Here is a 21,132-nt window from a genome sequence, read left to right as displayed (position 1 = left end):
ATTTCCTGTGGCCTCTTCCCTGGCAGCTGTCCCCTGTGAGGGGCCAAGTGCCCTCTCCTGTTTCCTGGCTGTGCCCAGGGCTGCACCCCAGCCACGCTCCATGGGGGCAGAGTCCCTGTTATTGTCCAGGGCTGGGCAAACCTTTGGATCTGTGGTGTCAAATCCAGCGGCCCCACACTCTGCCCCACACTCTGTCACCGGGATGTCCCCAAACCCCACCCGCCCGTTCTGATTTCCAGCTCTCTCCTGTGAGAGCTCAGCACAGCTGGGTGGGAACACCAAACCCAGGGGCTCGGCAACACCGAGGAGACTCGGTTTGCTGTGAACAGAGGGAAAAGGGAAAGAGCTTCAAGTGTTTTAGTGCTTACAAGTGTTCACCTGCACGGGGGTGGGCCTGTCCCTTTGGGACTGTCCCTTTGGGACTGTCCCTTCCACTGCAGCCCCTCGCCCCTGAGCCCTTTGTCACTGTGTCACCACCTGGTGCTGTGTTTGTGCTGCTCCTTGGAGGGGAGGCGATGGAACAGGGCCTGCGGGACTGCTGCAGATCCATCCGCATTGGGAAAATCCTGATCCAGAGCGACGAGGAGACCCAGCGAGCCAAAGTGTACTATGCCAAGTTCCCCCCAGACATCTACAGGAGGAAAGTGCTGCTCATGTACCCAATCCTGAGTGAGTGTCTGCCACCAGCACGGACAGCCAGCCTCCTCTGAACGCCGAGTGCCCGCATTGAAAGGAAAATGTCCACATTTCAGGGGCTTTGATTGGGTTTTCTGCTTGGTTTAGGTGACAGAGGAGGGAATTTATCAGGCTGTGCCAGGACACACATTACTCAGCTGCACCAGTGTGAATGCAGAGCAAATCCTTTGGGCATGGCTGCGTTTGGGAGAAAGGCTGAGATTAAGACTGGATATAAATTGAATTTTTAAAGTTTTGCCATGAGAAAAGACTCAAACAGTGTTTTTCTCACACTACAAAAATACGGGTTTGGACTAATATTGTAGTCCTAGAAACAAATTATTTTAAAATTAAATAAAGTTAATGCTAGCCAAAAAGAAAGTTAATCTGGTAAACACAGTAAGGAGTTTGTCGAGATGAGGTAACTTTTCCAGCCTAGGATTTTATTCTGTCCTACCTACAGAGCTTTTAATTTCCATTTGACTATTTTAGATGAGCTTTCTTGCCTCAGGGTTTTAATAAAATCCACCAACTTCTGTGCTTAAAATCTTGCGGAGTTGGCTTTTTCAGAATAGAGATGAAGTTCCTTCATCAGGAGACAAGTTTTCTACACCTGGTACCTGCAGAGGTGAGAGTTTTCCAAAGAGGAAGGACAGAATCACCATTCGATTGCAGGTGGATATTCTTGGACGGCCTGGGACAATTTTGTCAACTAGAAGGAAAAATAAAATCTCACTTTTTCCCACTCGGCTTTGGTTAGTTCTGGCCTGAACAGGACTCAGGTGCAGTGACAAAGCACTCTGGTGACATGAACAAGCACCTCCATGTCGGGGTTGTATAAATTGCAACACTCTGCATTAACTACCTCATCTTCTATAGCCTGAATTTTTTGGCTGCAACTGGATTTATAGCACCTAACTAGGTACTGACAGTAAACACGAGAGAAATCCTTTGGGATTAAGCACATTCAGCAGAAGTTCACACATCCTGCATTTATCGAAGACTTCGTAGGTAACTCTGTCAGAAGCTACAGAAAGACAAAGTCAATTTAAAGAGTAAACAGCAGCCCAGCTGTAAGCCCAGGTAGCTGGAGAAAATCAGAATTCCTGCGTTTACACCACCCAGCTGGCTTAATCTGCCTGCTCAGTTCCTGCCTCTGCCTCTACTTCGAGTATACAAGGATCTGAGTTTGGTGGGTCTTTTATTTTTAATTTTTTTGCTCAGGTTTAGAAGCTCCCAAGAGATTCAGCTTTTCCTCACCTCACTGCATTTGGATTATTACTTAGCTATATTATGAACAAGTTATTTTACTATCTTTTTAGAAAAAAAAAATAAACCACCATTTTTTTCATCTATCACTACATACCAAATAAGCAGTTTTTAAAACCCTGGGGGATTTAAAGCAAATTTATTTACCCTCATTGAAGGAAATGACATTAAACTTACCATGGAAAAGTACTGCAATTCTCTTTTGCTATACATACAGTAGCAAATTGAAAACACTTAGGTAGGAATTACACCATGCTTTTGCTGTAGATTTTGGATTTTTCCCTATACTGCAAAGTTCTCTATGTAAATATATTTTCCCCTACAAGCTTTTTGAAATATGCTGCTACACCGATCCTAATTTTGTCAAAGCTGCTAAGGAGATGTGTGTGCACAGGTCATTAATTGTTATTAATGTCAAGTGGATACTGAAATCCATTAAGTGGTTTTAAAAAATCAGAGCTTATTCTGTACCTGATCAACTGTGTGAGGGCATTTGCAAATGAATCCATCAAATCACACCAAGGGAGAGACTTTTCCTCAGCTGTGTGGGAGAGAGCTTTCCTCAGCTGTCTGCCCTGGACCTCAGCTCCTCATTTTTACGGCTAAGGAAGGTGTGAATCAGCAGGATCCAGCTGCCATCTCTGCTCCTCGCGGTGTTCATCTCCCAGCAAACTGGCAAATGTCTACCTGAAGAGCCTGAGCTCATCCACAGACGTGAAGAATAATGTTTTATTCCTCTGTTGCTTTGCCATTTGATGATTTTCAAAACTTTTGTTAAGGTTAATCAAGTAAACATATTTTGTTGAGGGGGAAACAAACAAACAAAATGACGTGTCAGACGTGAGGAGACTGTTCCAGGAGCATAAACCATCTTATTCCTCCATCCAAACAGAATATGCTCCACCTCCCATTTGCTCAATAATCCCTAATATTTTGCTGCTTAGGTTACTGGTGTCTAACAAAGCCACTTTTATCCTGCTCTGACCTTGTCTGGTATCCAGAAAAGGTGGGGAGAAAAGGCAGGATTCTCTTTCAGGCATAATCAGTCTGTGGCAGTCCCCTCACCTCTGATTTCCTTTGAGGTGACACTGAGGAATGTCCTGCTGCTGTGCTAATTGCCAATACTCACGCTGGTGGCTGCCTTATCAATTGTGGGCACAAGGCTTTCCACGATAAACTGGATCAATTGTGTGCCCATCATCTGCTCCCTGAATTATCCACGTTTGACAACGGAATGGATTTTTTGCCAGCTTCAAAGGTGCCTGTCAAATATAAAAGCGTGCCCACACACTCAGCCAAGGCGTCTCTGTTTGGGGGATACAGTTTCTCCAGCCACTGGAATCTGTAGGGGTTGGAGCACTGCCTACATAAAAAGATCCATTTGTCGTGCGTCAGGAGCAAGGCAACTTTTCCCCATAACAAATATTTTGGTGCATTAGAACAGCAAAATTGCTTCGTGACATTAAATGTACTCATCTTGTTTGTTTGTTTGTTTAATTTTACTTACATTGAACAGTCAAAGCAGAACTGTTAGGGCACGGTTTGACCCTGCAGTAAATCTAACTCCAGTTGCAGAAACGATGCAAAGGACTGATCTGATTTAAACTCACTCTCTCAACCCCAATTTACTTTTAAAAACGTGAAAGGTGAACATTCTGCAAGTAAGTTTAATGCTGTGTTAGGTGTTACCTCTCCATCACTCCAACTGTGTGGGGTATCACCTGTCCATCTGCAGCTGTAATAAGCTCAACTGCTTCATGTACTGGTTATTTGAACACAAACAGTTGGCAACCTACACCTGCTCCAGATGAAAGTGGGACTCCTCTACTAAGGATTTTGTCGTCTTCCTTTCCTGGTAAAACTGCTGAGAAATATGGCCTGTACTTGTCCCTTCCCTCTTCTCTCACCCAGACACTGTGGCTGCCTTCAGGTTCTCAGTCTGACAGCGGAAATTTAAACTGTGAGTATATAAAAACACTTCGTTTACATTAAGTTGGGCTTATATTGTTGAGTAGAAACTCAACAGTTCCCACAACCTTTAAATGCAACACCCCCCTCAACTCGACAGTGCTATTTTTATAATGAACTGCCAAAAGGAGAAACAAAGGTGTCTCGTGGGCTCCCTGAAATTGTGTAAATCCTCAGGAATATGGGTTTTTTCCCCTATGTATCAGATATTATGAAGATGACTTCCTTGCAAGACGGTTGCAAGATACGACTTTTCGGGCATTCAAATGGGATCTTTCAAAGCTCAGCTGCTCTTGATAATTTCAGTGGTGAGGGGAACAACTGCAGAAGTGCTTAACCCTACATAACATGGGAAGTCTGGCATTCAATTAAGTAAGGCATGTATCAGAAAACAGGAATATCTTAGTTTTCATAGGGCATGCCATCTGTATGTAGCACACAACACCAGATGAGAGGGGAGACCCTGCCATGGTTAGCGGGCAGGAATTGCCATGGTCAGAGAGGAGGATTGTCCATGGTTAGAGGGGACGAATGTCCGTGGTTGGAGAGGAAGGAATGCCCATGGTTAGAAGGGAAAGGAAGGTGAATATCCCCACCTACAGACACAAGTACTGCCAATATTTATTTGGTTTTTGGCACTGTTGACCACCATCGGCCTTGCACAGAGTCACCTCTGCCCAGCATACACACTCCTGAGCTGACAGGAAACAGCCCCACTCAGGGCACCGTGGGAACACAGACACTCCTGCTGCGCCGCACCACGGGCGGGCACCGCTGACCCCCGGTCCCCTCCATATTCCCCGGGGGCAGTGGAGGGCTGAGGGGTGGCCATAGCAACCCCGCACGCCACCCCACCCTCAGCCTTTGCCCCGCACCAAAATGGCGCCAGCCCCTGAGGGCCGGGACCGCGCGCGCTGGGCGGGGTTGCCCTCCCGGGCCGCGCCTGCGCGGGGGCGCGCGCGTCTCCACTTCCGGCTGCCGGCGGCCGCTTCCGGCCCCCCGTTCCTTGGTAACAATGGAGCAGAAAATGGCCGCCTGAGCGGGCAGGAGGCGGCGCGGCGGCGGAGCGGCACGGGCGGAACGCGGAGAGCCGGCAGCCAGCCCGGAGCGGCGCGGGAAGCGGCGCACCCACAGCCGGGGGGACGGCGGCGGGCGGCGGCGGCGGGCGGTGAGCACCGGGGCGGGGGCGGGCTCTCAAAATGGCCCGGGGAAGGGAGAGGCCCAGGCCCGGGGGAGGCGGTGGCGGCCTCCGCCCGGAGCGGGGAGCGGGCGTGGGGCCTCTCAGTCCTCGCTCGGGCACGGCGGGGCGGCTCGGCGGAGCGCGGGAGGCTCCATCCGCGCTTCCGTGAGGGAGCGGGGGGCGGTGATGGCGGTCCGAGCGCGGGTGTGCCCGGATGGGCCGCGCTCCGTCACCCCGGGGATTCTCCCCGCGGGGCCTCCCGCCGCGACCCTCATCTTCCACTGGGGGCTGGAGCTGGGTTTGCGCTCTCCCCGGGGAGGGCAGGCGGGCCCGGCACCCTCCGGGTGTCCGGCTGGGCCTGGGGAGGATTTGGAACAAGCTGCTTTTGGGAGGGGTGGAGGGAGGGGGGTGGTTGTAGCTGCTATCCTGGGCCTCGTCCACAGTTCAGTGTCTGCTGAAGGAATCGCAGCTTTTCAGGGCCCTGTTTTCAGGCCGTGCTTCCCGTGAGTTGAGGCAAGAAGTCTTGTTGTGGGAGACAGGCGAGAGCAACTCTTGCTATCCCGCTGTGTAAGGCTCTGGATCAGCCTGTGACCTGTTCATACCTGTGGTGCTTGCTATTCCTGTGCTGAGCTTCTCCCCAGTTAATCACGTCATCTTTGCTCTGTCACCTTAGCTTCCTGTGCAAGTTTTTCCCTGCCCCTTTTAATGCTGTTTGTTGGCATTTAAGGTTTCTGGTTCTCTGTTTCAAAACCCCTGTCGAGTCCAGCTGGATGTATGTGTTTATCTTGAGTGATCTGTTTTAATTGAGGAGCAATATCAGGTTGTGTGTAATAGTGTGTGTATATATATATATATATATATATATGTATAAAATGTAGTGATGGTAAAGGTTTGTTTATAAGATTTGTTACGTGTCTTGATTTTAGTGTGCAGTAGGAGCCTGACAAAAGGTTTCCCAGCAAAAAACACTGAGCTTTTAAAATAACAGTAGTCTTAATTTTGCTGTTTCTCAGGAAGGTGGAGCCTTGATACAGAGAAGCTCCTAAGCAAGAATACAAACTTGATAATACCCAACAGTATCATCAGACATCACATTTATTTTCCTGTCCATATTGACAGTATTGGGTAATTTCAACTTGCAAATAGTTGTCAAAATGTTCAGAAGAAGTTCTGACACTAATTTGTCCCTGAATTTTAATTGCAGTGACTTGTCAAGTCTTTCTAAAACAAATAAACAGTTGGGCAGTTAATTATTTTAATTGAGGATCAGATATTTAGTTTTCTTGTAGTGGTCAGCTGGCACTTAAACTGACTCTGTTCCCTCTACAGGTTTACCATTTTGGAATTAAAATAATGATAGCTTGGAATTACGTCTTGGGAAGGGAAATCATACCACACATTATAAAATTAAGGGTTTCTTGTTATGCTAGACCACTAAGGCACAACAACTGCAGTGTTCCCTTCATCAGCAGCTCTGACTGGGTAAATGTTTGTCACTGAAATAACCACGCTGGTATTTTTCAAGCCTGTAGTGGTTGCCATCTATATCATATTTATTTTTCCTATTACTGAGTTCCTGGATATGGCAGGGTGTACTGGACAAGAGTGTTACAAGTGTCTGGTCTCCAGTGTGTGTATTTGGGTTTTTTTAGAGGAAGGGGTAGATCCTTAGATGGAAATGTTTTCAAAACACCTCTGTATCAATATACCTGCTTTGCATGTTCCTTTATTCCTTTTCCCTGTGGGAATATATCAGAATAAATCTCTTGATCTTAGCAGAATGATTCCAGTTGCAGTGGACGTGTTGTACTATTTTTTAAACAGTCATAGCATAATATAACGTTATGACTTCATATACTTGGGTCTAAAGGTTGCATTTAAGTCCAGCCTAATGTGGCTTAACACATTACTGGACTGTCCTTTTTTTTTTTTTTTTTTTTTTTTTAATAGAGAACTTCAGTTTCCATGTAGTAAAACACTTGAATCCAAACATCATTATTGGGCGTTTATCCAAGGTTTTGTGGTTTAATCTCTCAGTCTTGGTGAAAACTTACCATCTACTGAGCTTGCAAATATTAGTCATGAAGGGATAAAACCAAATGTGAACATTTCTGTCTTCAAGATATTTTTATGAGAGTTTTGTGCTTCTCAAAACCAAAACTTCTGAAGAGCGTAGCAGTGTCATAACTTAGTCAGGAGCTTTGTGTGGTGAGTAGGGATAGCCAGGAGCATCCCAGGGACTGGTTTTGCCTTTGCACAAGTTCTGGCTGCAGGTAAGATCATAAACACGAGCCTGTGTCTCCTTCAGACTGCTCAGGTTTGTATTAACGAGGTACTTGTTAGCAGCTTTTGGCTGGTGTGCAGTGTTGAAGCTCAGCTTTTGACTCCAGGAGGTCTGCGGAGTTGTGCTGTCTCGTAAAGCCACCTAATGATTATGGAATGTAGGAAAAGCCAGCACACATTTTATCTTGGTTCAGTAATTTAAAATCACTTTGCTCAGAGCACTCTGGGTTTCGATGTGCAAGGTGTACGTGCAAATAATCCTGTTAAAATGCTGGAGCTTCCCTGCCTTGGGATGGCATCAGAAATGGAATTCTCATGGTACGGATACCTATTTAAATCCAAATAAATTTGCCTTCATTTTATTTCCCACTTCTGTGTTCCATGGGCACCGGATATCAACAAGAACAGGAATGCACGTATCGGAATTCCTCTGTGGGTTGTGGTTGCAGTGATTCTCTGGTTGTTGCCTTTTACTATTAGCAGTGCCTCTATTAGCAGCAGTTGTGTGGAGACAGCAAGACTCAGTAGTGAATTTAAAGATGGGTTTTTCTTTTTCAGTTGAAATTGAGTGAGTTTTGATTGGCTTAGTGCTTTCACTAACCACAGGTTGTGTTTCTTCTAGAGTCGAAACTAGACTTGTCCTTGATATCAGTCCTGTTCATAGTCTGTCAGGGTCAGCACTGATTACTTGTGTGCAGATTTACTTCTTCTTTTGGGTTCAGACTGGGCCTTCTGCTGCTGACCCAGCAGGAAGCTCATTTCTGGGCAAAAAGAGCATCATTTCATGAGCCTGCAGTGCTGGAAACTTGCCTCATATACACCAAGCTTTCTCTTCTGTGCTATCTGAATTTGATGGCAAATGCAGTGTTATCTTAATTTTATTTTCCACTTGTATGTGAAAAGTGTTGTTTTAGTAAGTGTAGATGATAAAAGGCAAAGCCCAGCATTTTGGCAGTTGTTACCACATTTTATTTTCAGAGCTCCATCTTGGTTCCACATGCTCTCAGTGTTCTGGAATTGCTAAGCTCTGCCCTGATTTCCTCACTTCTTTCTGACTTATCAGGAGTTGTTAGTGTTTCTCTTCTTTATCTCAACAGTTGGTTCAGCTGAAGTGTTTTTTCTCTCTGGTTTGTTTTTCTTTTTTTTTTTTTTTTTTTTTCTGTGGAACTTTCTGCCACTGTTCTGCAAAAGTATTCATTTGCTTTCTATTGTTTAAAATGTATGTTCAGAATGACATCTTGTTTGAGGGCCTTTGCTTTGAAACACACTGGGGTAGTGAAAAAGCTGAATCGATGTTTAACACTCCTTGTTAAACTGGCATTTAAATTTTACAGCACTTTTCACAGAACACTTCCATAGAACACAAAACTTTCTTCCAGCTTTCCAAGAGTGGTGCGTATTCCATGATAATTTTTGAGTTAAAGAGGACACAGGGAGTTCTTGATTTTAAAACTTGTGGTACGTTTAATAAAAATCTAATAAGAACCTAAATCTGCTATTCATCACGGTGGAAATAAAAAGCCAGAATAGCAGGAAAAAAACCCCCATAAAATTCATGATGCAGCTTTGAAAACTAGAAAAGTTTGTTGTGTTTTACTGTTTCTAAGATGGAGATGAGTGTGTTGGACCTGTGGTATCAAAGCCTTCGGTGTGATCACAAAAGGGAGCTTGTGCACCTGCACAGAAAGAGAAAGCCAAACAAACTTGACATAATGAAGCGCCATGTATAATGCAAATAGATGACTTCAGTCCACTGTCTTAGGGTGTCTTTTTCCTTTAATGATGGGATTCACTGACAGTTTTTACTTCTGCTTTTGAGCTTGCAGACTTGAGTGATGAAATATTTAAGATGAAAATGTAGTTTCTGTTATGTCTTACTTCCAGCTAGTTTTGAGTATTGAGAAATTGGATACTGACTGGCATGGAAACTGTTTTTCAACTTTGAATTCTTCTAGGAAAATGAGGTGTGGTGGGTTGGATGAGTGCTGTGTGTGAAGTGGCTTCTGTTTGTGCTTGAAGAAGCTGGGGTAACAGGACTGCCTGTTCTAGCTGCTGTTCCTGTGTCATTTGAGACATGGAATTGGAGAGAGGGCTGGCTGGGGCTGTGCTGCCATGGCACGTCAGAGCTGCTGAAGTCACAGTTCGTGGAAAACGCTTGGACATGCAGCTGTGCTGTGCTTCTCTTGAGCTGAAGTGTCTTTGAGGCATGTTCACTGCAAGCTGGGCAGGAAAAATAGCCTCTAACGACCCAAAGCAAACAAATTAGTATTTCTGGCTTCCAACCTGAGTCACTCCTTTAGTCCAAGAGTTTGATCATTTCTGCAGACTGGAAGTAAGCAAGGTGCTCTACGGGTTGAAATACCTAATTAAAATGAGGGTATGAATCATAAATGAGAAGTTGGCCTTCTGCTGAGGACATCTCTGGAACACCCACACTGCCATCCTCTTTTTTGTTTATACAGAGGTATTAACTGTGTTGCTGGGACGTGAGGTAGCTCAGGAAACATTCCTGCCATACAGGGCACGAGAGATTCTCAGGTGAGGTTGAAATACCGGTAGCACCGACATGGGGGAGTTCTAGAGGAACTTCTTGTTGCACACCTGACTCATGAGCAGCTGAGTTGTTTCTTCAGTTTAATTAAATTCCATGCCTTGTCCTGTTAAAATTTAAGGCTTGCCCCATAAATCTAACGAAGATTTTAATTTTAAGGTATCGCTTTTTCATTTAACCCTGCCAATGAGTGATTCCAGGTTTTGTCAGATTTTCTAAGTTCTGACTGGTTGGTTTAATTAAGTTCTAATGTTTTATGGGATTTCTTTTAAATATAAAAAACCCAGGAATGCAGGCTAAGGTAGTGTCTTGGTGTTCAATACAGATAACTAATGTCAGGAGATATTACACTTTATTGAAGGAGGAAGAAGTAGAGATTCATTGCTGTGCATTGTGGTCCATTAGTACTTTTTATGGGAAGAATTCTGTAGTCCACAAGTGCTAAGCAATATGGAGATAGACTGTGTTACTGTTGAAGGTAGATGAGTGAAACACAAATGTTATCCCTGTTTGGCTGTTCCTCCAGATTTGAGGCAGTAGCACATTCCTTACTGGATTTAGTTTACACACAACCTGGCATAAAAGAAAACATAAAATATTTCTTACGCTGCAAGAATGATAACTTTGCATTATTGAGGGAATATCCAGTACTCTTAAACTGTTCCTATCCAAAAGAACATAGTATTACTTCTTCTTGAATAAAAGAATGTAACAAACAATAGCTTTTGTGGGCTTACTGCAGTTTGGAGCAGCAGTGGAGAGACAGGCAGTCATTTGTGCTCAGAAATCTCTGAGGTTGTTGAAGCGTAACTGCAGGGAAGATACTTTTCTGATTTGTGGCAGGATGGGAACGCCAATTAAGAATTCACTGTAGTTACTGTGTCTGGATATTCAGCTGCTGAAGAATATTTTTTTTTCGTTAAGGAGAAAATTGTTTATCCTATCTCTGGTTCTCTTGCTTTGTGCAATCTTTAGGTGGTCACCCCCTCACTTCACCATAAAGAGATTTTCATGTCTGGATATCTCAGCTGAAGCTGGCAATAACCAGCAGATCTGAACTTCCTGCTCATAGTTGTGACCTTCCCCACCTTGTGTCAACTCAGTGCTGACAAGGAAGGACACTAAAGGAGGAAATTCTGAATCTTTTAGCTTGGGTAAGAGCAAAGTTTTTACACTGGAAGAAAGCAGCAGAGTTGAAGCGTACCTGCTTATTAGATAACCAAATGTTGGTTATTTTGTTGTGAGTTAATAGTACACCTGTTGGTTTTCCCTCATCAGGTTTGCCTGTATTACTGGCTTCCTTAAGCCAGTCTTAATTGTCTGCAGGGTGTGAGCTGAGAGCAGCATCCTGAGGGCAGATTTTGAAGTTATTTCTGCCTCTCTGCCCTGCTGTGGCAGGAGTGTGAGGTGGTGCTAACTCCCACCATGGAAATCCTGCTGTCCCGCCAGATGGGCCCTATGGAGCTGTGCTAAGGCAGGAGTAGTCTAAACATTCCAGTAAGTTCAGCCTGGCCATGGAGAGCTCTGCAGCAGGCTGGGAGGTGAGGCTTACGCTGGACAATGTGCACAGTGAGCTGAGTGGACAGGGAGGAGACAGAAAGTAGCAGAAGCCTTGGGGTAGAAATCCTGGTTTTCATTTGCTGGTTTTAATATCAGAGCTCTGGTTTGAAGAATATCATCCCATATGCTGTCAGCAGTCAGGTAGGGAGAATGTGTTGTTGCTGTGTTTCTGTGCCATCTGTATTTCCATCAGTGTAAGCATCCAATAGAGATTTCACAGCATTTCTGGGGTCGTGAAATTGGGATACGGGGGACTGAAGTAACCTGTTAGTAGCTTGCAATAGGAAAATACAGCGAGTTTGTCACTAGCAGAAATAGTCCTCATGTAAATTAAATTCTTCATTCAAGATCCCACCTCTGTGGCTTTTTTCTTAGCAGTAAACTATTCAGCCTTGACCATTAGCTTATTTTATAATTTAGGAGGGAAGATAAGAGGTGATGGAGGAGAAAAGAGGAGCAAACCTGGAAATAAGTAGTACTGACTTATTCCAAGCATTTTCTAAAGAATCAACATTTGAACTGTACATCAGCCTATTGGTAAAGAAGAGATTTAAAAAAATTTTCCCCCCCATTTGACTTGTTTTGACTCTCCCTTTTTCTCTGACCAAGAACGGTGCCCCTTCGTTTTCTGAAATGGAATAGGCAAATACGTAGGCATTATATAGCCAAGATGCCTGCAAGCACTGGAATTTTCAGTTAAAAGGAAAGTAGTAAATAAATGTTATGTTTTGCATGTGTAGTGCAGCTTTCTTTTTAGAAGCTGTTGAAGAATTAGTCTAATGCTTACAAAGGTGTTAATACTGCCATCTTTCTGAAGACGTTCCATGTGCTTTGAAGTCAGTAAATCCCATGGCAGTCATTTCGGGTAAAATATTTTACAAAACTTGTGCTGCTCCTGTCCTTTAGCATCTTATTACTTGTCTTTACTTTTTTAATCCTGTTGTTGACTTTGTTTCATTGTTATCCTGAAAAAGGGAATGCTGGTTAGAGTTTGATATGTATTCTCAAAGAACTAATGCATCTTTCAAGGTTTTATTTAGGATGCAAGTCTCTTGTTCTACTCGAGGCTTTTATTCAGATATTACCAGAACTAACGACAGCTGCTTTTAAAAGTATCTTCTCCAACATGTCTTTAAGTAATGCTACTTGGAGTAATAATTCTGCTACAGAAAACCCATAAAAAAAGTTGATTGAAGCTGTGTTCTCATTAGAAATACGTGCCTAGCATGTAAAGGGCACAGAGATTTCCTAAGTGAGCCGGGTCAGAGCTGAACACACCTGCAGAAACTATTGCTCAACTGTCCTGTGAACGGGGTCATTTATCGCTGTTTAACAGCACAGTCACAGAACGCAGCACGTCACATGCCAGTCTGCAGTCTTTAGATTGCACCAGGGATTTAGAAATGCAGAGAAAGCTGATAGGCTTCCATCTGACTCAGTAATGACCCTGGTGGTTGCTGCTGCTTCCTGATTACCCAAAAAAAAGGTGTAATTGCTTTGGTAAAATGGCAGAACTTCACAGAACCCAACAGCACCCGTAGCTCTGAGTGGCTATTACTCGTTAATATCACTAACTTAAAGTCGAGTTCCACTGCATCAGAACTGAAGACAAAGAGGGTCAGAACAGAACAGCAATTCCATAATTGGCAAGTCTGCAGTGATGGGATATCCTGTCCTGTGGAATTTTTCTGGTGCTACACACTGAGGTCGTTGGTGCACTTTAATTTTCACCATAGCAGCTGAAATAAAGTGCCCGTGGAGATCATGCAGTGCTGCTCTTCTGGAGAAGCACTAATGTAAACTGTGGGCAGTCTTGACTTGACAGCTGTGCTGACAAACCAAAAAAAGATGGTTTTTGCACTAGACAGATGTCTAAGTGTTGGAAATTTTCCAGTGAGAAGCAGAAAAGCTTTATTCTTCCAGTATTTCCATGTCACATGAAGTATGGTTTAAATGAAAGGAATGTTTTCTGATGGGGAATGGTATTGCAGAGCTTTTTAGCATGCAGAGGATTAGCTTGTTAATCACCTCTCTGAGTAACTAGATTCTACCAGTTGTACAGGAAAATTCTTGATGCTGTGAATAGTGAGGCAGAGTGATCAAGGAAACTGGTTATTTTATCTTCATTTGATGTATTTGCATGGCACAGCCAGTGCCAGAATGTCTCCTGCATTTGCATGTGTTCCTTATAATATTTATCAGATACAGACACGGCATTCATCGATTATTTTCCTTGAAAGAGAGACGTTGTCAAGTACTTCATCCAAATATGAAAAACAATATGAGAAGGTTATATTTAAAAATATGCAGCATGAAAGACAGCTCTTTAAAGCAGTGGTGTACCTGGTATATGCTGGAGTTTTGTTTTGGAAATTTTGCTCATCAACATCAGTAATTCAGTAAATGCTGAAACTTGAAAGCAAATTCCTTTCTTGATGTAAAACTATAAAGTTGATTTTACAAACCCTTTTCCTTTTCTGAGGGAATGAGAAGCTTTCCTCTTTTTTTTTTGTGCACACAGTGTTCTGCAGCATCTTCTTTATTTGAGTTCTTCATAACCACTTCGTTCTGTTAAAATTCACTTGGATGGTGAAGAGGGTGTTTCTGTAGCAGGCAGGAAAAAGCAAGGAACATATAATCCTGTGCTCAGAGAGCGTGCTCAAGGATGGCTTGTGCCTTGTACTACACTACTGTGAGGCTGCTTGGAGAGACAGTTGTGACATTAGGAATATTTTATGCAAAAAGCAGATAATCACAGACACCTAGTTAACTATGTGAGTGTAAAGATGGGCTAAGGCTTATGGCAGATGATATCCCCTGTGTTCATACCTGCTGCTTTGTTGAGTATTTGGTAATGATGGGCATCAGTTTTGTTTGTACTTCTTGAGGAGGTTCATGCTTTGTTTTTGATCCCCGTGGTGATGAACCTGATCTTAGCTAAAGCTTCATTAGCAAACTGCTTTAACCTGTGCTTCACTCTCCATTGTAAACATGCCTAAATTTCATGCAGTATTTCACTGCTCTCCATGAAGGGTTTGTTCTCTCCTTTTTTAGGTACTCTTCCACTCATCAAGATGGAAAGCTCAGATTCTAGTGATAAAGGAAGTATTGATCAATCAGAAGCCCAACGTCAGAGCCAGCTGGATCGGTTAGATCGAGAAGAAGCTTTCTATCAGTTTGTGAACAACCTGAGTGAAGAGGACTACAGGCTTATGAGAGATAACAATTTGCTAGGAACACCAGGTAGGTAATGCTTGCCTATGTCCATCCTGCTAGAGCTGCTTGCAGTTTGTGTCATTTTCTGTTCTCCTGAAGCCCTTTCACCAGTTTGTGTGCTGCAGTTGTGTTCCATGGTAGGAAGTAGCTTCTTGCTGATTTGTGCACACTCAAATTCGAGTGGTCCCTTGACTTGTGGAGACATAGTTAGGATGGTGTGGATTCATCAGATATAAAAGTCTGGTGTTTGCACAGCTTGGCAGGAACACCCAGATTTGACCCAGTTACACTTATGAACCCTTAGATGGAAAAAAAATCTCCTTTAAGCATCTGTGCGTAGATTTTGTGCTGGTGAGGTTAAGAGTTTGTAACCAGGGTAAGTAGTCTGGTATGAGATTTTGCATGGGCATTTTGATGTCAGTTCTCAATCAACTTGTTAAATTTCCTCTTTATAGGTTCATACCTAATTCAAACCATGACTCAACTAATTTAAACCTTCTTTTCCTGCTTGTGGAAGTGTTAACCTCAAATATTTCACTCTGGACAGCCGTTTAATGGGTGTAGGATGACAAAAATTGCTGCTCAGTTGTAGAGGTTACAGAACCAGAGAGCGCATCTCTGTTGAATAGGATGGAACTGTTGGATATTTCAGCTTCAGCAAAACTTGGGACAACAGTGCTAAAGTGTCTGAACTTTCCCTTAGCAACCTGCTTGGCAGTGCCATTGTGGCAGGATTTCATTAGAACACAAGCAGTGGCTTGTACCTTCTTTAGAAGCTTTTGATAATGATTGCCATACATATGATTTGGAAATATTTTTGGAAAATTTTGCTTATTTTCTAAGGTGAAATTACTGAAGAAGAGTTGCTGAGAAGGCTACACCAAGTTAAAGAAGGTCCGCCACAGCAAAACAGTGATGAGAATAGAGGTATATACAGTATTTGTGAAAACTCTTAACTTTAGCACCCCGTACGGACCTTAACTTGAGTGCAGGAGTGGAACAAGTTAAGCCTAGGCAGGTGCAAGGTGAGCTTTGTTTCAAAACTCAGTGAACCTTATGTCTGATATCTGCTGCAGAGGTCAGTTTGGGACAGATTGCATTCATAACACATCTCTTACTTCTATCAAAACAAAGTTTCATTTAGGTTTATTTCTTTTTTTTATTTCATTTTTTTTTTAAGATTACCTTCCTGTCTGCTCCCTTCTGGGATGCTTTTTGGCAATCCCTCTTTTTTAATTCACCATTCTTCCAAAGATGCTGCATTGCTTTTGTCGTCACCCTTCTGTAGAAATTGGTGGGGAATGCTCGGAGCTGACCAGTGGGGTTCATTCTTCTGTGAGACAGAGTTGCTATAAAGCTCTGCAGGTGAAGGCTCAGGACAAACTTGATTCTCTGTTTCATGGTCGATAGATCACTTAATTGTTTGGAAAGGAAAACACAGAATATTGATGTGTTACGATGCCTGACATGTGACTTTCCATTTACTTACAATAGAAAATACGTGTTCTTTTGATGACCTGTTTGCTCTGTGATGGCTGCAGCCTATCTGTCCATATTAGAGCAATGTCCACTCCTGCTCCCTTAGAAGAGCTCTGGTAGTTACAGAATTGTCTCGCTGCCTATGAAACTGCAGTAGCACTTGGTAGGATTCAGCACTTCTAAATTGTCACTTGTTAAGCAATTATGTTCTTGGAAAAGATGGCTCCAAAATTAGCTCAGTACTCTAATTTTGGTAGTTCCCTGTCTTTTTCACAGGTGCAGAGTCCGCAGAAGATGTTTCAAATGGAGATTCTATAATAGACTGGCTTAATTCAGTCCGACAGACTGGAAATACAACACGAAGTGGGCAGCGAGGAAACCAGTCCTGGAGAGCAGTGAGCCGGACTAACCCAAATAGTGGCGACTTCAGATTCAGTTTGGAAATAAATGTCAACCGTAATAATGGGAACACGAATCCAGAAACTGAGAATGAGCCATCTGTAGAGCCTTCCAATGGGGAGGATTTGGAAAACAGCCAAAGTGACTCTGAAATTCCAAGGTCTGAATCACCATCTGTAAGGCAGCCTGGATCAGAAAGGAGCAGTGCGGAGGAGCTGACGGCTGAGGAGGCTTCCCCTCCTAGAGGGCAGAGGAGAGCCAGGAGTAGGAGTCCAGAACAGCGGCGGACGCGGGCTAGGACTGATAGAAGTAGGTCACCTATTAATGCAGTGAGTGAGGCCCCTCGCAGGTCTCATCACAACACATCATCTCAAACACTTGACCACTCCTCAGCGGGCGAGGCTGAGGGCAGCTCTAGAACTAGGCAGCACGTGACGTTAAGGCAGCACACAGTGGGGACTGAGGTGCCAAGTGAAAATGCAGTTCTGTTTTCCCCCCCTGAAACGAGGCCTGCTCCTCAAGCAGCAGGTTCTTCAGAAAGTACCGGCACCGGTGAGTCTGCGGCTCCTGGGCAGAGGCCTCCCACCATAGTGCTTGACCTCCAGGTGAGAAGAGTTCGCCCGGGAGAGTACCGGCAAAGGGACAGCATAGCCAACAGGACCCGCTCCCGGTCCCAGACCCCCAACAACACGGTCACCTACGAGAGCGAGCGCGGAGGCTTCCGGCGCACGTTCTCCCGCTCGGAGCGGGCTGGAGTGAGAACTTACGTCAGCACCATTAGGATTCCCATCCGCAGGATCTTAAACACAGGCCTGAGCGAGACTACGTCAGTCGCCATCCAGACCATGCTGAGGCAGATCATGACAGGCTTCGGGGAGCTCAGTTACTTCATGTACAGTGATAGCGATGCAGATCCCAGTGGGCCAGCTCCCAATCAGAATGTGGAGACTTCTGAGCCGCAGAGCGGAGGTGGGGGCACCTCGGGCAGTGAGAATGCAGATGTTAGCTCGGGGGAGGTGTACGAGGGTGGGCACGAGGCTAGCTCAACATCTGGTGCCAGGCGGGAAGGCCGGAATACGAGGGGATCGGTCACTTTTGAAGAAAGCGGTTCTCTACCATTCCTTAGCCTTGCACAGTTTTTCCTACTCAACGAAGATGATGACGACCAACCAAGAGGACTCACCAAAGAACAAATTGACAACCTAGCCATGAGGAATTTTGGTGAGAGCGACGCTCTGAAAACCTGCAGCGTGTGCATCACAGAGTACACGGAGGGCAACAAGCTCCGCAAGCTGCCGTGCTCGCACGAGTACCACGTGCACTGCATCGACCGCTGGCTGTCGGAGAACTCCACCTGCCCCATCTGCCGCAGAGCAGTCTTAGCTTCTGGGAACAGAGAGAGCGTTGTCTAAAGGAGAGCTGAGTCCATGGCCAGGCAGCCGGTGTGATAGTGATGGGCAAAGAAGTCACTTCCTTTATGGCCACTTTTTGAGTGGTACCTCAGTGTATAGTAATGACTCGGAGTGAATCTTCCCTCATTAAAGCATTCTCTCTGGATTCAAGCTTTGGGAATTGGAAAATTTCTTTAATTAGGTTTTTCGAGTTCTAGTCAGTTTGGGTGTTCAATTTCACTTGTCCAAAGAGATCTTCCCACTTCAAAATATTTTTTTCTTTGTGAAGAGTATTAAGTTCTTTCTCCTACCCAGCCCTTGCCATCCCAGTCCAATAAACAGTTTTTCCTCAAGATTGTGCTTCTGAGGAGTTCTTTGAGAAGTTATCCAGCTCAATGTCCATGAGTCATAGAGGAATTTTTGCAAGAAATCCAACTCTCTGAAAAAATAACATGAATTTAATTGCACACTTGAACATACTTTTAATTTTTCTCCTGGGTTAATATTGGACATGTCTGTGTAAATAACACTAATGTTAGCCCTTTCCCCATCACTATGGCACGCTGTAGGATGAGCTGTTAGCTTAATTGGGATATTTATCTTGTTGTGGAAATATAAGAATTGCCTATGCTTGTTTAAATAAAGAAAAAAAAAACAAATCTGTTTTAAAACTGTAAAGCTTTTTTGTAGAAGCTCAGTACTTTTCCAATGCACTGTTGTACTAACGCATTAAGAATTAAAATTGTACCATGCTTAGAAATCAAGAATGCTTTTCATACAGACCCCACCACACAGAGAGCAAACTGAACATGGGAGAGCTGCTTTTGTGACTGTGTACCTGTCAAGAGCAGTGCATATCTGTACTATTTATGTGAACAGCTACTGTAACATAAAAACAGTTGGATTAGACATTTAATTGCATTTAAAAAAGCGGAAATTAAATGTTATAATTGCAGTGTTTTGGCTCAGTAATGCCACCAAAAAAAAAAAAGATAAAAATTAGAAACTGTTCTAATGGCTGGTTATTTCTTGGTACGGTTGCAGATATGGAATAATACAAACCCGTGTGTACTGGCTCATTCACTGAGGTTTGTGCCCAATTTTTCTGCCAGCTTTTGCTCTCAATTTTTGAGGCAATGCTGTAGCTTCAGCAAACAACTGTGGATAGGTTGGTTTTCAGTTCTTCACGAGCTTCAACTGTATTGGTGACCTCTGGATGTGTTGAGTGGTCCAGTGTTGGTAGCCTGTGGTGCAAGTGCCACAGGGACTAACTGTACTAACTGGGAAGCACATCGTTAGTATTGGGTTCCATTTAAAAATGAGTGCACTTAAATGTGCAGCAGATTTTTGAGTGTAACAGTACAAACCCAACAAGCTCTTTATATTCCTATTGCACAGAATGAAAATGAATTTACTTTTGAAACTCTGTACATGACGTGTTGCAAATGAGAATTGGAGAATGTACCTCAACTCTCATCAGAGTGTGTGTGTGGGGAAACATCCTTCACCCTCAGTGACCCCTTCTTTGTTTTATTCTCTAAGGTTTTGGGTTTTTCCTGGTTTACATGTGCAAAGGGAAAGTGGTTTTTATTTATTACTCCAGGGCAGTAGTTCTGAAGGGGTATGAGCTGCTCTTGCTGGCTGTATGGGAAGTGTTGCTTGTTCCTCAGATGACAAAACCAAAGCTGGCCTATCTCTTTTTTCCTAATTAAAACACATTTTTGGTGTTTTATAGTGGTGGGTGCATAAACTATAATTGCTGCTCTAAGTCATTTTAACATCTCAACAGCTAGTTAACGATTCCACAGCATCCCAAAATTCCATTTTTTTTTCTCCATGTGCATTTTGTGGTGTTGGTTCAGCAGGAAACCCTGACTGGCTGTTGAGCTCGCTTTCCTCCTGGTGGGACACGCCATTGTGGCAGAGGGAGCACGAGGGTTCTTTGGGAACAGAACAATCAGTAAGCTCATGGGTTTGGTTTTTCCTTGGACACGCATCAGTGTAAAATTGAAGTTGGCTGTTGATTCTGGGTACTGGGCTTTCTGTGCCAAAATTTCACAGCAAAATAACACTTCTGAATTTCACAGAGCGTAGAATTAGAAGGGAAAAACATGAGTAGTACCATGTTAGATGTTGGAAGTCAGAGATGTTCATCTCAGGCTAGAGCTGGTGACCACCAGGAAGGGAGCCCACTATCCCAAACCCACGCGAAGCATGGCTCTGGTACCTGTCACCCCACCTTTTCCATGGAATTTCCACCTTGGTAGAACTGCCCTCACAGTTCTGTTACAGCTTATAGCATGTCTTAACATTTTATCTTTCTGTAGCAAGAGCAACTAATAAAATCTTGGAGGTTTCCCAAACGGTACCAAGAACAACTAATTTAATCTCAGTTTGGGAGACGATGAACGTTCTCTGTGGTTTCTCTGCCTTTCACAACGCTGAGTATGCTAAAGGGGCTGGGGGCTCATTGTCTGCGGCAAAAACTTCCTTATGTAGCTCAGTTAATTAGGGTAATTGAATTTCTGTTTATCTAAATTTAGATTGGAGTTAGGAAAAGCCAATATTAACATTTCAGTTGCTTACAAAATATTAAACACTTTAATAATTAGACTAATTTACATGTAATGAATTATTTTGATAGTGAACATGTGTATTTAGCGCTTCGCTCAGTTTTTTGGTATTTTTGGAGGGACACAGCATCTTCACTCGTGCCTGGAGGGGTAGGAAGGGTTAAAAGGGCGAATTTTTGGCACGTTCCCAGGCCTGATCTGCAGGAGTGATGGCTTTGGAGAGGCAGAGCCCCGAGCGCCGGTGGCCTGGGTCACAGTGCCACCGTGTGGGATCTGCCTTCAGCACCAGCGGGATTCCTTGCGGGACCAGCAGCTTTTATTTTGGTTTCGAAGGATTCTCCTCGTCATTGCCCAGCCCAGTGGTTACCCTGGGGTTTTTTTTCCAAACATCCAAATTCCTGCTGGGAGTGTCTGGTGCGTGAGCTTTCCTTTCAGACAGCAGAGACCCCTACCCACAGCAATGACAGCGGTCACCGGGCCAAACCCGTGTGACAAGCGCACACTTTTAATAATTACATCAGTTACGAGTTACTGTTGGTTTAATTCACAGATTTGTGGGTGCTCACTTAATTTTAATTTTTTTATTTG

At 43.9% G+C, this 21,132-nt stretch overlaps 1 protein-coding gene across 4 annotated transcripts; it reads left to right on the top strand.

The window, feature by feature from the left end:
• The first annotated feature begins 4,895 nt into the window (after positions 1-4,895).
• On the top strand, positions 4,896-18,324 carry RLIM (ring finger protein, LIM domain interacting). 4 transcript variants are annotated; one of them, XM_082289287.1, is made up of 4 exons: positions 4,896-5,080; positions 14,541-14,729; positions 15,546-15,629; positions 16,458-18,324. In XM_082289287.1, the coding sequence occupies exons 2-4, from the start codon at positions 14,561-14,563 to the stop codon at positions 17,990-17,992; spliced, it is 1,788 nt and encodes a 595-aa protein (XP_082145413.1). In that variant the 5' UTR covers positions 4,896-5,080; positions 14,541-14,560; the 3' UTR covers positions 17,993-18,324. The 4 variants fall into 4 exon arrangements, with proteins under 4 accessions (XP_082145413.1, XP_082145416.1, XP_082145414.1 ...); XM_082289288.1 differs by lacking the exon at positions 4,896-5,080 and adding an exon at positions 5,538-5,659; XM_082289289.1 differs by lacking the exon at positions 4,896-5,080 and adding an exon at positions 5,576-5,595.
• Positions 18,325-21,132: the final 2,808 nt, after the last annotated feature.

Source organism: Coloeus monedula (assembly GCF_965178545.1).
Source record: "Coloeus monedula genome assembly, chromosome: 12".
NCBI classification, from domain to species: Eukaryota; Metazoa; Chordata; class Aves; order Passeriformes; family Corvidae; genus Coloeus; species Coloeus monedula.
This window is presented reverse-complemented; position numbering and strand designations above follow the sequence as displayed.

Coding starts and splice junctions, on each gene's coding strand:
- RLIM (XM_082289287.1), top strand. CDS start 14,561: ATGGAAAGCTCAGATTCTAGTGATAAAGGAAGTATTGATCAATCAGAA. Junction 14,730..15,545: donor CAATTTGCTAGGAACACCAG/GTAGGTAATGCT, acceptor TTATTTTCTAAG/GTGAAATTACTGAAGAAGAG. Junction 15,630..16,457: donor AAACAGTGATGAGAATAGAG/GTATATACAGTA, acceptor TCTTTTTCACAG/GTGCAGAGTCCGCAGAAGAT.